This window comes from Protopterus annectens, chromosome 2.part0 (assembly GCF_019279795.1).
Source record: "Protopterus annectens isolate FY-2018-M chromosome 2.part0, PAN1.0, whole genome shotgun sequence".
In the NCBI taxonomy this organism is placed as follows: Eukaryota; Metazoa; Chordata; order Ceratodontiformes; family Protopteridae; genus Protopterus; species Protopterus annectens.
This window is the reverse complement of record NC_056728.1, coordinates 1,802,911,729-1,802,929,107: the sequence shown is the minus strand read 5'-3', so window position 1 is coordinate 1,802,929,107 and position 17,379 is coordinate 1,802,911,729. Positions and strand designations below refer to the sequence as shown.

At 42.4% G+C, this 17,379-nt stretch overlaps 1 protein-coding gene across 1 annotated transcript in view; it reads left to right on the top strand.

Moving 5' to 3' along the window:
• FBXO42 (F-box protein 42) overlaps positions 1–17,379 on the top strand; it is a gene marked incomplete in the record, with an annotated part of 1,591,641 nt that overhangs the window by 1,243,336 nt on the left and 330,926 nt on the right. Inside the window, 1 exon segment of the mRNA XM_044061846.1 lies at positions 14,253–14,369. Within this exon segment, the coding sequence (XP_043917781.1) occupies positions 14,253–14,369 (117 nt within the window).

Genomic DNA, 17,379 nt, shown 5'->3' with positions numbered 1-17,379 from the left:
CTGTACAAAATGCCCTAACAGCTTTCAAGGACCTTCTGCATCCAGGACAACTATTACTAAAGACAGACAACACCACAGTTATGTGGTACATTAACAAGCAAGGGGGCACTCATTCTTATTCCCTCTGCAGACAAGCCATGCCCTTGTGGAACACAGCTCTAACCTATCAAGTTCATCTGCAAACACAATTCCTGCCAGGAAAGAAAAATACTCTGGCAGATGACTTAAGCAGAAGCATCATGGATCCTCATGAGTGGAAATTAAATCCACAAGTATTTAGCATGATAACGCAAAAATGGGGGAGCCCAGACATAGATCTTTTTGCTTCCCCAATGAATTGCCAACTACAGAATTTCTGCACAACGACTTACCACACACAAGCATGGAAAGTGGATGCTTTCTCGTTAGCTGGAAAAGTCTAAAATTTTATGCCTTCCCACCACTGCCTCTCCTTTCAAAGGTACTCCTAAAAGCCAGACAAGAAAAGCCAAAAATGATCCTGATTGCCCAGACTGGCCACGCCAGCACTGGTACCCAATCTTAAAGAACTTAGCTCAAGGCCCACCATGGAATTTACCTCAAATTCCGCATCTTCTGACTCAACAAAACAATCAGATCCTGCACAGCCAGCTCAAAACCTTAAACCTGGCTGCATGGCAGATTCCTTAGTCAAGCAGACAACACCTCTCTCTAAAGCTGTTATGGATGTCATTTTGGAGGCCAGGAGGCCTAGCACCAGGCAATCCTATTCAGAAAAGTGGAAGAGATTCTGTGCCTGGAACCAGGCTCAAAGTTTTGACCCTCTTGTCCCAAATATTCCTCAGATATTACAGTACTTAACTGAGATGCTGGACAAAGGCGTATCCTTTTCATCCATTAAGATTCACGCCTCTGCCATCTCTAATCATTACAACACAGATCCTCCTATTTTCTCTCATCCATTGCTAAAACAGTACCTCAGAGGGGCTAAAAACAGAAGACTGCCCTGGAGAACACCAACTTGGGACCTCAATTTTGTCTTGGAAAAACTAACTTTACCTCCTTTTGAGCTAGCCAATTCAGCAGAATTAAAATGTCATGGAAAAATGCTCTGCTTCTGGCAATAACCTCAGCACGAAGAGTCTAAGTTACAGGCACTAATGGCAGTGGAGCCTTTCATCATTTTTCACCAAGACAAGGTTTCTTAAGAACAAACCCTTCATTTATGCTAAAGGTAGTATCCAGTGTGGCTCTTAACCAAACTAGAGAGCTCCAAATAGACCAGCAAGGCAGCATAGAGTTCAATATATTTATTATATACTGATAAGTAAGACAAACTAGTTTCGGCCAACAGCCTTCTTCAGTGTAAAACAGTATAATCAAGTTCATTTACATCATCCTTTAAATACATATCAGGAGCCAATCAAAAGGTTGAGCTCATGAATACTGATAAGTTTGAAAGTTATTTGTAAAACATGTTTTGAGGCACTTAGAGTAAATCATATAGATATACAGTGAAAATTGGTATATATACTCAGGTGAGGTCCATCCATAGCAGGATAAAAAACCACCAAGTTATTTGCATGAAGCTAAACAAATTATTAATATATTCTAACATATTCATATGACAATATATTCATACTTAAAATTGGTTTTTATGATCCCATACTGGAAGAGCTTCTATCACAGGCTATTCAGCAGTTCATGGTTAGAGAAACCATAGATGAAAATATCAAATACTGACGTTCAAAGGACTCAAACATACACAGTCATAAGGGAGCATATGTTGGACCAATGAGATTATGTATACATAAAAATGTATATATATATAGAGATTGGTAGCGGGCAACAGAAATGATGAGCATAGAACACAAAGTAGATCAACAGTAGTGAGAATGGCAGCCTGAACATAAGGCTTTCACACTTGTCCAGCATAAACATTACACCTATTATATATCTGTCCTAAACAAGATAAGGGACCCCCCAATAAATACAAAAAATAATAAAAAATAAATAATAAATAATACAATTAATTATTAATATGTTCTAAATTCTCCATCTGGCAATGTATTCATACTTGGGATCTAATTAGTCTTCCCATATTGAGTAGAACACCCACGTGCTTATAACAGTTTTGAATTTACAATCCCATGGCTAGTATATAACCATTATAAATATTGAAAAAATTTTTTGAAAAAATTTTTTAAAAAGCTATGTCTTAAGAAGCATATATTTAGCCGCTACGGTGTGTCTACCTACATATATATATCAATATAGGTCAGTTGTTAAGCATAACTTGTAATGGACATGGGGTACAATGAAAAAATGGATCAACAATACTGAAATCAACAGCCTAAACACACAGGCTTACACATTTCTTACAAAAAGTAATGAGGGCTATTATATCTGTAGGACCTATGTGTAAATGGTACCACTTACAAACCAAAAAGAGATAGAAAAACAACTTCTTCCATGCTGGGCAAGGAGTCTTGGCTGGTAACTCTAGATCTCAAGGAGGCATACCTGCACGTCCCATTCACCAATCTGCAGAAGATACCTCAGATTTCTTGCAGGATCAGAGCACTATCAATTCTCAGCATTGCCCTTTGGCTTATCTACTACCAGAGTATTCACAAAATGCCTGGCATCAGTAATCTCCCATTGCAGACTACAGGGAATTCAAATTTACCCATACCTGGACGACTGCCTGCTACAAGGGGACAACAAAAGCAAGCTGACAACAGATTTACAAAGGGTCATTTACTTGCTACAAGCACTGGGATACACAGTCAATTTACAAAAGTCAAGGCTGATACCATCCCAAACAAGGACATTCTTGGTAGCGGAATTCGACACAGTAAAACAAATGGCATTCCTGACTACAGAAAAACAAAAAGAACTCCCTCTTTACTTCTTGGCACTAACAAAGAACTCCCTCTTTACTTCTTGGCACTAACAAAACTGAACAAGTTAACAGCAAGAAAAGTACTGCAGGCCTTGGGCTTCATGGCATCATGCATAATCTTGGTCCCATTTGCCAGACTACATATGAGAAAACTACAGTGGTACCTAAAGAATTTATGGTCCCAACACAGACACAGCCTAGAAACAGAAATCCCACTAATTCCATGCTTAAAGCAGGAGTTCCTATGGTGGGTTCAGGCATGTCAGTCAAACCCAGGCCTACCCTTTCGCAGATGTCAAGCAAGCCAGACCATCACAACAGACGCTTTCAGACCTGGGATGGGGGGGCCCACATGCTGGACAAATGCGCAAGGATTGTGGACACAGGATCAACTTCACCTGCACATCAACCTAAAAGAAATGCTGGCAGTAAAACTGGCAATCAAAGTTCAAACCATTTCTCCAAGAGGGCCAGTTGATAAGGACAGACAACACCACAGTCATGTGGTACATCAACAAACAGGGAGGCACTCATTCATACCCCTATGCAGAATGACTTTTGAGCTGTGGACCCTGGCACTCAGCTATAACATCCAGTTACAGGCAATATTTGTACCGAAAAGAAAATATTCTAGCAGACATATTAAGCAGAACCACATCGATGCCTTACGAATGGAAGCTGCACTGACATCTTCAAGACCATCTCAAAGAAATGGGGAATGCCTCAGATAGATCTATTCGCATCACCTCTCAATCACCAGCTCAAAAAGTTCTGCACAAGGACATTCCACCCACTAGCATGGAAAGTGGATTCGCCTCCTTCAGCTGGAAAGGCCTAACAGCATATGCATTCCCACCTCTTCCTTGATACACAAAGTACTACTAACAATCAAGGAAGAACGTCCAAGGATAATCTTGATAGCTCCAAACTGGCCAAGACAACACTGGTACCCACTGCTGAGGAGCATGTCGGAACAATATGGCCAATACCCTGATGCCTTTGATGTTAACTCCAGAACAACTACAGCATCATACATCCAAACCTAAAACGCTGCAACTGACTGCATGGAACATCACATAGCAGCAATCCAGAACTTTCCCAAAGAGTTAAAGACATTATTCTTGAAGCATGCAGACCTTCAACAAGAAGGAACTATGCTGGAAATGGAAAAGGTTTGTCATTTGGAGTACGGAAAGAGGAAAAGATGTGTCAAACATAGATATGCTCTAACATTCTGGAGAGTATCTGGCCTAACTTCTTTATTCAGGCCTGTCCTACTCCTCCATCAAGATACATGCATCAGCTATTTCAGCAGAATACAGCTTTGATCCACCTGTTTTTTCGCACCCTTTGCTCAGGCAGTTCCTCAGAGGAATCAGAATGTAAAACCTCCAAGGAAACCACCATTACCAGCTTGGGACTTAAACTTTGTGCTAGAAAAGTTGACACTATCACCCTTGAACCAGCAGCAACAGCAGACCTACAACACCTGTCATGGAAAACTGCTTTCCTACTGGCAATTACTTCCAGCAAGGAGGGTTTCAGAACTACAGGCCTTAATGGCAGTGCAACCCCTTCCTAATCTTCCACCAAGATAGAGTGTCCATGAGGACTAATCCTACATTTATGCCTAAGGTGGTATCCAGAGTGTCTTTAAACCAGGCAATCCACCTACCTACCTTCTTTCCCAACCCACAAAACAGAGGGAAAGAATACTGCATACCTTGATGTACATAGACAGCTACGCTACTACTTGGACAGAACAAAAATAGCAGAAAGACTGACCAACTTTTTGTAGCCTATGCAACAGGAAGGGAAGGAAAAGCTATTTCCAAACAGACAATCTCCAAATGGATAGGAAATTGCATACCATTCTGTTACTCCTTCCATGGAAAACCAATTCCACAGAACATAAGACCTCATTCTACAAGGCCAACAGCCACTACCACAGCCTTCTTACGAGGAGTGGCAACCAAAGACATTATTGAGGCGGCTACTTGGACCTCCGTGCATACATTTGCCAAGCATTATAATTTGCCTCTATATTCCAGATCCCGAGCAGGGTTTGCCACTGCTGTACTGCAAGGGATCCTAAACACACCATAATCTACTTTTATCCTCCTAGCCTAGTTGGCTATGGTATTCTACCCAGTTGTTATGACTGCAGATGCATCCATGAAGGACATAGTACAGTTTTGTACCTACCATAAATGTAGATGTCCGAACTGGATAGCATCTGCAGTCAGGATTACCCTCCTCCTTCCCTCTGTGGTACTCCTAGGGTGTTTACCCTCCTAATAGCTAGCTGGTGGGGGAGTCTTTATGGTGTATTTGTTTGTATATATGTACATACATGCTTATTTTTGTGTTTACCTCTATCTTTTTGGAAACATTGGCATCTATCCAAATTTTAGCCTTCAAGAGGGCTACTGGCATCTGGGGCAAGAAACACTGAGGAATGGCGCCGCTGATGCTTTTATACCCGAAGACCAACAGAGATGACGTCGGGTGAAGTGCGACATCAGTCGAGCCGGACCCGGACTTTGGAATCCGGCCGACTGAAGGGCTGCCTGACGACAGGACAACCCAGTTGTTATGACTGCAGATGCTATCCAGTTCGGACATCTACATTTATGGTAGGTACAAAACTGTACTTTATCCTGCTGTGAGACGGTCCCGCAGTCGGCCAGAGTTCCAAAGTCTTGGTCCGGCGTCGGCTGCTGTCGCTTCTTCCCTGGCGACGCCAGTGCGCCAGGGTATATAAGATGCCGCCAACACCATTTTCTTCAGTCTTTCTTGCCACGTGGTGCCCGAAGCAAAAGCAGTTCACAAGTGCCGGTCGACTGACTCCTGAGATTTTCAATTCGAATTTCAGAACCGAAGTCTTCAATAAAGCTAAGTACCCGTTAGAAACTTTTTCTTGCCTAGACCGATGTCAGTAAAAGTTGATAATTGTATTTCTTGTGGGAAGCAAATACCTCATATGGATTTTCATTCTTACTGTATTCTATGCCTAGGCCCAGACCACGACGTCACTAGTTATCAGTTTTGTGCTAGATTTAAATGCGCACTGTTAAACATCTGTTTGACTTTGCTCACCATTACTTTGGCCGAAGGTTCAATTATTACCATGCCGTCGGAACATCTGACGACCGGAATACACAAAAAAAACGCAAAGACAAGGATAAGGACACACAAACCGAGGCCCAAAACTGACGAAGCCTCTTCTAGGCCAGTCGACGGTTCTCAGTGAGGCGCCGCAGCCCCTGACACCCGCCACCAGAGCCACAGGCTGCCTCCTGACTCACTTGAGATGTCTAGGCCTCTGGAAACTCAAGGTATTAGGCCAACGGAAACTAACCCCTCAGATAGGTCCGGAGCCGCTGAGCAGGCATCGGCTTCTGAGGGTGTTTGCAGACCGTCACAGCTACTCATCACATCTACAGCCAAGTCTTAAAACCCCATTAAAGACAAAGAAGGCTGTACAGCATTCACCTGGACAGGCCTCTGTGCCTAAAAAGCAGATACGCAAAATGGCCGAAGACTTAATTACTCTGATCAGGGGTTCCCATCCCCCTGCTGATAAAAGGCCTAGGCAGGATACAGACTGATTCCTCTGTCCAGGTTTCCATTTCTTCTGATTCCTTTTCAGACCAGGGATACTCTTTACCCCCCTATGAGGACTCTGATGCTGAAGAATCAATTCCTTCAGCCTCTCCTCCTGAAGATTACTCTTTTGGGGAAACTTTACATACCTTGAGGGAGCATTTCCATTGGGAGGGCAAGGATTACTCAGAATCCAAGAAAAGGCTCAGAGACTTTCTTTTATTGCCTCAGCACAGGCCCCTTGTTGTTCCGCCAGTGTTAGATATTGTGGATGATGTGTTCTCTGAATCCAGTTTAAAGTCTGGTTTTGTGCCCCCTGCTCCAGTCAAGCCAGGCAGGTACTACAGAGTCCCTGACTCTGTCAAATGTCTATATAAAAACCTGTTGCTGACCCAGAAACCATTTCCCAGGGTCCCAAAGGGGTAAAGGCTTCCACAGCTAAAAATCCAGTTCCCTCTGACAGGGATTCTAGAGCATTAGACAGATGGGGAAGAAAGTTTACACTTCTGCAACTTTAGCAGTGAGGGCTTTAAATTGCCAGTTTTCACATGCTTAAATACCAACAATATTTAATGTCTCTGTTAAAACAGAAAATGCTTACAAGTTCAGAACATCCTGACTATAAGGAAATGCGGGATTTATTGCATGCAGCTGAAAAGTGGGAAAACGCACTGTATTGTGGTTTTGATTCATTAGAGGCTTCTTGTAGAGCAGCAGTTACAGGATCTGTGATACGAAGGCATGCTTGGTTAAAAGATTAAGATTTACCTGAGCATGTTAAGGCAAAATTATTGGATGCTCCTTTACAGCAGGATATTTTGTTTGGTGTTAAGGCAGAAGAGGTATTAAAGAAAATGGAGGATAAGGCAAAATCTATGCAAACAGTGAAGGATTTCTTGCAGGTACAGCCACCTCAATTTAGCAGAAATTGGCCTTCAAAAAATTGGTCCTTTCCAGTGTCAGACGGACCACAAAGAGGCAGATACAGACTTCAAGAGGCAGATCTCAGCCCCAAGGCTCTTACAGACCATGACAGTGGGGTGCTTCAACCCCAAAAGGAGGGGGAAGACAAGTCACAACCTTATAGGAAACAGTCCCAATGACTTCCCCCTTCAAATGCCAAGCCCTTACCTTTTGGAAGCTCCCTTAGGGGGAAAACTAGCAGTTTTTTCACAAAATTGGCATATAATCACCCAAGACAAATGGGTTCTGAATATTGTGTCTCAAGGTTACAGGTTCCACTTTCACACTCTACCAAGGCTAAAAGGAATGCCAGACCTGCCACCAAATCAATGGGCAGAGGCACAAAAACAAATTACAGCCCTCATGGACATGAGAGCTATTCAAAAAGTGCCACAACAGGGACAAGGATTTTACTCGAGACTTTTCCTGGTCCCCAGAAAGGACAAAGCCTGGAGACCCATAATGGACCTTTCTACTCTAAATACTTACCTGGATGTTCCGAAATTCAAAATGTTGACTGTTCAGCAGCTTCTTTCCATGCTGGGCAAGAAGGCTTGGCTTGTTACTTTGGACCTCAGAGGCATACCTGCATGTCCCTATCAGACAAAATTGTAGAAGATACCTCATATTCATAGCTGGTTCAATGCATTACCAATTCTCTGCACTGCCCTTTGGCTTATCTATCATGCCCAGGGTCTTCACAAAATGCCTGGCACCAGTAATTGCATTTTGCAGACAAAAAGGAATTCCAATATATCCATACTTGGACGACTGTCTTATTCAAGCAGAGAGCAAGGACATTTTTCTAAAGCATCTGGCGTTTGTAAAGATTGCTAATCTGCCTAGGGTACACAGTTAACGAAAAGAAGTCAAAACTAGTGCCCTCACAAGAGATAATATTCCTGGGTGCCAGCTTAAATACAACGGCCCAGATGGCTTATCTCACGCCAGACAAGCAAGGACAACTGACTCTGTACTTTCAATTGATGGCAACAAAAACCCAACTCCCTGCAAGAAAAATTCTTCAGGCCTTGGGGTTCATGGCGTCCTGCATACTACTACCACTATATGCCAGACTGCATATGAAGAAATTACAATGGTACCTAAAAAGTGTTTGGACTCAACACTGTCACAGTTTGGAAGCAGTAATACCACTTATTCCCTGCCTACAACCAGAGTTTCGATGGTGGGCACAGGCATGTCACCTCAACAAGGGACAGCCTTTCACTCTCCCCACAGCCAGGCAGGCACTAACAGATGCTTCGGATTACGCCTGGGGAGCACACATGGCAGGAAAATGTATTCAGGGCAAGTGGACCGCAGATCAAATGCATCTTCACATCAATCAAAAAGAGATGCTAGCTGTACAAAATGCCCTATCAGCTTTCAAGGACCTTCTGCATCCAGGACAACTATTACTAAAGACAGACAACACCACAGTTATGTGGTACATTAACAAGCAAGGGGGCACTCATTCTTATTCCCTCTGCAGACAAGCCATGCCCTTGTGGAACACAGCTCTAACCTATCAAGTTCATCTGCAAACACAATTCCTGCCAGGAAAGAAAAATACTCTGGCAGATGACTTAAGCAGAAGCATCATGGATCCTCATGAGTGGAAATTAAATCCACAAGTATTTAGCATGATAACGCAAAAATGGGGGAGCCCAGACATAGATCTTTTTGCTTCCCCAATGAATTGCCAACTACAGAATTTCTGCACAACGACTTACCACACACAAGCATGGAAAGTGGATGCTTTCTCGTTAGCTGGAAAAGTCTAAAAGTTTATGCCTTCCCACCACTGCCTCTCCTTTCAAAGGTACTCCTAAAAGCCAGACAAGAAAAGCCAAAAATGATCCTGATTGCCCAGACTGGCCACGCCAGCACTGGTACCCAATCTTAAAGAACTTGGCTCAAGGCCCACCATGGAATTTACCTCAAATTCCGCATCTTCTGACTCAACAAAACAATCAGATCCTGCACAGCCAGCTCAAAACCTTAAACCTGGCTGCATGGCAGATTTCTTAGTCAAGCAGACAACACCCCTCTCTAAAGCTGTTATGGATGTCATTTTGGAGGCCAGGAGGCCTAGCACCAGGCAATCCTATTCAGAAAAGTGGAAGAGATTCTGTGCCTGGAACCAGGCTCAAAGTTTTGACCCTCTTGTCCCAAATATTCCTCAGATATTACAGTACTTAACTGAGATGCTGGACAAAGGCGTATCCTTTTCATCCATTAAGATTCACGCCTCTGCCATCTCTAATCATTACAACACAGATCCTCCTATTTTCTCTCATCCATTGCTAAAACAGTACCTCAGAGGGGCTAAAAACAGAAGACTGCCCTGGAGAACACCAACTTGGGACCTCAATTTTGTCTTGGAAAAACTAACTTTACCTCCTTTTGAGCTAGCCAATTCAGCAGAATTAAAATGTCATGGAAAAATGCTCTGCTTCTGGCAATAACCTCAGCACGAAGAGTCTGAGTTACAGACACTAATGGCAGTGGAGCCTTTCATCATTTTTCACCAAGACAAGGTTTCTTAAGAACAAACCCTTCATTTATGCTAAAGGTAGTATCCAGTGTGGCTCTTAACCAAACTATTCACTTGCCAACTTTTTATCCAAATCCCCAGAGTAAGGGGGAGAGACTTCTGCTTTCATTGGACATACACAGACAGTTACGTTTCTACTTGAACAAAACAAAAGCTTTCAGGAAAACCGAGCATTTGTTTGTAGCATATGCTGCAGGATCACAGGGAAAGGCTATTTCAAAGCAGACCAGACCATTTCAAGTGGATAGGACACTATCCGTTTCTGCTACACACAGCATGGGAAAACTGTACCTAGCAACATTAGGCCACATTCCACCAGGGCAACAGCCATTTCAACTGCGTACCTACCAAAGATATCTTGGAAGCTGCAACTTGGAGTTCAGTGCACACCTTTACCAAGCATCACTTGCCTCTTTATTCTAAATCCAGAGCTGGCTTTGCCACTGCAGTGCTGCAGGGCCTCATAACCACCCCAAATCCCCTATAGAACCAGCCACCCTACCTCAGCTTTGGGATTCAACCCAAGTGTAATGACTGCAGCAGTGAAACACAATGAACATAGTACAGTTTTGTACTTAGAATAAATGTAGATGTTCGAGTGTATTCACTGCTGCAGTCCAGGTTACCCTCCCTCCATCCTCTGTTTCTTAGCTGGGACTTAACTATACCTTTCTAGCCTATACAACCTATGTGGTGTATTTGCTGGTAACTGAAGGTTTTGGTTTTACTTTTTATGTATGTTTTATTAGCAATATGTATTGCCTACCTATTTGGGGGCACCTGACATCTGGGACAAGAAAAACTGAAGAAAATGGCATCAACTGCATCTTGTATACCCCTGGCGTATGACGTCAGGGAAGAAGCGACAGCAACTGACGCCGGACCAAGACTTTGGAACTCTGGCTGACTGCGGGACTGCCTGACGGCAGGATAACCCAAGTGTAATGACTGCAGCAGTGAATACACTCTAACATCTGCATTTGTGGTAGGTACAAAACTGTACTTTCTCTACCCACAATGCGGTTGTCCCCTCTCACCTCAGATCTCGTTTGCCACCTTCACGAACACCTGCTTGCTTATAGCTCTCGACCGTTTTGGGTGATAAGTAATTTTCTTTGATTATATCTTTATCTCTACTTCCCCTTTCAGTGTAAACTGTCATGTTCTCCCACAACCTTTTTTGGGTCCTTTTAGTTACCATCATTGGTACTTCTCCCTACCCTGTTTCTTCTAATTTTTCTACCTGTGACCTTTTTTGTCTTCTTAAATACCATCATTATTTTTTTTCCTCCCCATTCTACTAAAATTATCTTTAGCCCTTTATTTTCTGGGGTAGTTGGTGCATGTGTGTGAGAGTTGTATTCTTTGTGTGGAATACCTTCTTCCTAGACATGTCAGAGAAAGGATTTAAAAAGTTCAGGCAATGTGTCCAGAAAATGCCCATTTCAGACTGGCATTCTATGTGTGTTTACTGCCTGGGACCGGATCACCTCAATGAGAAATGTGACCTCTTTGAGGCCTTTAATCCTCTAGCCCTCACAGAATGTAAGAATAAGCTGATCTTGAAAGGGCTGCTGCCCTCATCTTTTTCACAGGCTAATCGCCGGAGCTTAGCTATCAACCTCCAACCATAAAGCCCATTTGAAACTGTCCAGATTGGCCGAAGCTCCTTCATTGGAGCCGAAAAAGAAAGTGCCAAGATCGGATCTGACATCTCCAATGGCATCCAAGCCGTCAGATCCAACAAAAGTTGTGTAGCCAGACAGAGGAAGACTGCTTCAGATTCTAAGACCTCTGATCCAAAGCCCCTTCCTCGGACTGCTTACTTGACATCCTTAGACCTAGTCCCATGCACCTGGTGCCCTCTACCTTTCTATAGAGAGGCAGTTTATGCTTGTGTCAATTGTGTCCTCTCTCTTTACTAGGAGTTTTACTGAAGCACATGGTTAGAATGGTGAGGGAACTGGTCACAGAGCAACTTCAGAAGGCTACCCTTATGATTCCATCCCCATCAGATCAGGGATTCCCTCCAGCATCTACTCCTCTTCTGACTCAACCCAAGTTTATGAATTCTCAGATCCGAATGCTTCCGGCCCATCTGTGTCTGATCCAGTAAGACTGGTGTCTTTGGCTCCAAGAATGACACTGAGCTTGTTGTCTCCATGTTAGGATCGCAGACCGCTCTCAAATCCGAAGCTTTCACGTCTGATCCGGGGGGGGGGTTAGATTGACTGAGGTTTTAGGCGCTTTCTCTTCCTCTCAGAGCTTTGCCACTTGATAGCTCAGTTCCAGCTTCCTCCTTGGACGGACAGCCTGTTTGGAAGCGGGAGCTGGCGAACCAGGGACTTTTGCTCTGTGCTCTGCTGGTCTCCTCTTCCCCAGGGGGTCAGCCTTTGAGGTGCTGAAGAGGGTCTTCTCTGTGTCCACAGATCCCATGAATTGAGAATTTAATCTCCATCTTCCCTGTGCTTGGCAGTTGTGTAGAATTCTTTTTTCCTATTCTGTTGTAATTAGCATTATTATAATATGTGAGTGGCACTTAAGTGTACATGATCCTTCCTTTGGAACATACTTTGTTCTCCCTAAAGAAGTTGGTATAATTTAAAGTTTTGAGGTTGGAAAAGTATGAACTGGGTAATATGTTTTCTGTAATTACTGCCTCCACCAAGAATGTGTTTTTGTTCTTTGTATGATGTGCATCAGTCCCGTTGTAGCATTTTTTTCACTGAATCAAGGGGCTGTGTGCCTGAGAATGTTGAAAGAATTGCAGATTATATTTTTTCCTGTGATTCATATCTCGTTTCAGGCAATGTTCCACAGGGTTATTAGTGTTGCATTGAATAGCAGAAGTACATTGTGTTTCCTAACCCTCTAACTTTTTTCATTGTCTGGTACATCAAAAGTTTTCATATTTTATTGGTGCAGTAGGTGTGTTGTTGCATGCAACTTGGATCTGGTGAGTAGACCAAAAGAAAAATAAATGGAACATTGAATGGGTGAATAGTTTAGAAGCGTACTGATTAGAAACTCTTGAACATTCCCACTGTATCGTTCTCAAAGTAACATTAGCATGCAAACTTAATTTGCTGTTGCTTCTTAGTTCACATAATGATAAAATGTATCCCTTAATTTTTTTTTGTGATCTTTGTCGTACTGACTTGAGCAAGGATTTTTACTTTTATGGGAAGGTTGCATAGTTCTCAGGATGCATTGTAATAAGTATGATTTTTTTTTATCTTTATGCATTTTTCTTTCCTTAATTTATTCCATTACCCAATGTAAAGCACTTAAGATTTGGTTCTGTTTTTGTTTCAAGACTTTCTTTGAAATGTTCCACAAGTTGTTTTAGTAATCTCTACTTGTCAGCCATCTTTCTGGTTCTGAGTCAGAAGGCTAAGGGTAATACACACTGATATCCTGTAGTAAAGCAGAATTTGACTATGCTTAATATTGCATCTAATTTGTCTTATTGGTGTGGAAAGCATTAATATTGTATGTATGGTCAGGTGTTGTACATAGTGACCTACATAAACACCTTTGTAGTTTGATTATGTTAAGCACTTATGTGTTAATTTATGATAATTAAAATGGCACTACAGCAGAGATGTATGTGCTTTGTGTCTATTTTCACTTGTAGTGCGTGTGCGGTACTAGGATCTCTGATGCTAGAACCTGAACTTTGAGGAGTGGAAAGGTTTGAGTGTTGATTCCAGTTTTTGATTGATGATTGTGAGTGTGTATAACTAAGCATACACTATAAAAGACTGCTCATAACTTGTCATTCATAAGTTTATTAAAACGTGGTTTCTGCAGTAAAACGGCATCCCTTTTATTGCCAAGGCTCCAACTTACTCCAGAAATCTCTTAAGTGATGCTTAACTCCGTTATGTCAAATCATACTGGGCTTTATATGCCTCAGCTGTTACATTTTAGCAAGATTGCTGAGAAACCATGGCACAGGTTTATGGTGAAGGTTGTTTCTTAATGTAAAGCAGTGTAAAAATATTTAAACACACACCAGCTAGAGACGTTTGCCTTCAGTTATTATGCAGAATGGTTTGATGTACTCTTGTCACTCCTGCAGCTTTCCTCTAGCTTGGGATGAAGGAATTTGAAATTTCTTGTTACTTGTACTACTACTTTTTCTTTTAGTGTGCTAATAGCATTATCTGCTTTTATTGACTATATGTATGGTAAGGATTAAATAAAAACTTTTTTTAATTCTTTTTGTCTTACATGCAGCTCTTTAAAGATGCTTGGCTACTGCACATGAATTCAAACCCTTGGAGTTGGCAACAGCTAAAGGTGGAAAATGAGGAACATGGTGCTCCAGAACTGTGGTGTCACCCAGCATGTCGGGTAAGAACTTCTGACTTGTCAGAAACAAAAATCTCAGTGAAATATCCAAGATTACCCAAAAAAACACTCATGCATCTGTTTTTGTATCTGTTGCAATGCATTTTACATATATTCTGTACTGATTTTCCTTATGTAGCCTTTTTAATCTTTCTGTGTTTTTATGGGCTGTGGTTTATTCATTAACATTAAAGTGTTCAGAGCCAAAGGTAGTAAAATCAAATGGGTAGCAGATTTTTAAGGGTTTTTTTTCCTCCTCCTGAAGAGGGTAGTATGCATGACAGCACGAAATGTTTCGCGCATTGTAATTCTCCTTGTCAGTACCTCCCTCTACAACCTTCAAAATTGGGTGGGGGGGTAGAAGTTGCCACATTGATGGCCAGAACTTATTTTAGCTAGCTGTAGACTGCAGTGGTTTAAACATTTTTTTTTGTCAAGAAGTATATGTTGCATGTAATTCATTTTGAATCAGTTTTTGTTGACTTAAGTGATGGTAGTAGTCCATCTTATGTAGCATGAAAACTGGCATTACCAGCAGGGTATCTGATCTTTCAGCTGGAGATCTGATGAGTTCATCACATGCAACTCGGCCAGAAGGTCCACATCACAAAATAAGAGTGGAAGGGGAAGTTTGATAACTTGGCTCATAACCACGATCTTGAATGTTTCTCGTAAAGAAAATCTTAGCCCAGTTTAACCCTGTTAACGTAGACAATTGGAAGATAAAACACACCCTTCGTAAAGTTGGAGGTTTCCCTGCACGCTGGCATCTTGAAAGACCAACAGCAACAGTCATCTGGAAACTGCACCAGCATAAGACTGTGCAAGTAAAATTCAGTTATCTGTGAGCAAGCACAAAGATGTCTTAAACCCTTGCCTGAGAAAAATATGCAACTCATAACATTTATTTTAAACTTTTGAGCTGTAATAAAGGTAAAATTATCTGCACAGTGCAGGAAGAAATTTGGATGCTGCAAAGTAGCAGTGTAATTACTATTTGCAAGTGTCCAGAAGCTGTTGGTGTTTGGGAACTTCATGACATTTACCACTTCTGCCTTGGGAGCAGCAAGCTAACATTCTGCTTAAGGAGATGACAGCACACCAGAGGCCTTAACAAACTCTAACTTTAAATCCCAATAAATTTTGTCATTCGGTGGGAGCATATCGAGGAGTTGTCTGTGGATACTGTCTCTCGTTTTTATAGACTGCTAAATGTGCAGAAACTCTTCTCAGTTCTACATGGGTGTAAGGTTTCATATCCCGCAAAAAGGACTTGTAAACTTTTCTGATGTTCATCGTAATTACTGCTGCAACAGCCTTCCCTGTATGGGTTATAATCCTGCATGGGATATAACAGCTGTCCAGCTTCCAAAGCTTCAGGGCACCTTTCACTCACCCAAAATGTTATTCAACTTCAGATGAGCTGACCCAAGTGTCTGGTTTGGGCACTAAGCCTTTCAGAGGTTTTCTGCTGCAGAGAAGAGCTTTCCTATATGGGCTTTTGAAGGTTGGTCTGCTAGCGCTGTTCCATTGCTTGGCAGATAAGCCCCCTTCAGGGGGAAAACCTTCCACATTACTGTTTTACTTCAGAAAACAAAGTGCTTTTAAGATAGAGGTGTTTTTGTTGACTCTGTTGTGGCTTTTGTGTACTTTTAAAGTGGAGCGCACTTTTTTACTTTTATGATGAAAAGTTGCTTAAAACTACTTTTTCTGTGGAGAAAGTGTGGATGTTTTTCGTAGTCGACGTCAGAGTACTGATTCTTTGGTCTTTCTGCCGTCCAGAAAGTTGCGACTGGCCCAATTGCCAGAGTCTTTGCATCATCCCTAGCTGATGGATGTCCAAAGACTTCTTTCTAGCCATGCAGTCCAGTGCACGTCTGTTCAAAACACTCGCAGTCCATCAGTCCATTCTTTTTTCCAGAGTGCTGCCTTCTTCCAGTCAGATAAATACCATGTTGGGGATTTTTGTGTATTTATTTAATGTTTAAGAAGGTTAACAACTGCTTGAAGTTTAGGAAGCAAATCCTGTATGAAGACTTTCACTTATTTTTTTTTTGTTTGTTTTGCTTGGGGCTTCAGCATGACATCTCTAATTGTCCTGACTGCAAAATTCCATGCATAAATCCTTAAATGAAGAGCCGAGGTATTAGCCACCCATATAGAGTTCTCGTCTTCGATTTTCCTGATAGTGTTGCAACCCACTGCTACCACCACGTCTTGGCAAACAACAGCTTCTGTTAGCATCATTCTGAAGAAAAGGAAAGAGAAAAAGTTTAAGGACTCTGACACTGACATTGTCAAGAAAGCTCTTGGCTCTAGTCCCTAAGCCAACTGACCCCAGTGAGGCACTTTTGCAGCCCCCGTGTCTGGTGACTGCTAGGCCCAACCCCTTGGTAGGCCACCATGGTTTCTGGCCTACCTACTACTGTTACCACAACAAACTTCATTGGGGTCTGAGCTTACTCAACAGGCTTCAGCTTTAGATGATTGGTTATGGGTCTCAAGGGTGACACTGTGACTCGGCTACTGAAACCTTCCCCGAAGTCATGGTCTGACGCAGTCTCAGGTCATCCCTTCTAAACAGACACCTAAACCAAGATGTACCACTTAGTTTTCTTCACGCTGTCCTTCAGCCACTTCTGTGTTCCAAGACCTCTGTGAAGACCTTGCTTTATGTACCGACTCTCTGCCACCTGCTTCTAGGAAACTGGACAAATTTTAGAGTGCTTGAATCTCACAAGCAACTTTACAAAAATCCCAAGGCTGACCCCCCCAGTAGTTTACTGAATCAGTAAAAGGCATACATACCTTAGCAGCCAAATAAACAGCTCTTGCCTAAGTTTTCGGGAAAGTTGCTTATACATCTGCTACCCTTGCAGTGAGAGCAGGTAGCTCCACAGAGGCCAACTCTTGACTACTTTTAACCCCAGCCGCCCGTGCCCCCCCCCCCCCCAACTGTTGGTTGGAAGACTGTCCTTCCTAAATCAATGGAAACCATCAACCAGGATCAGTG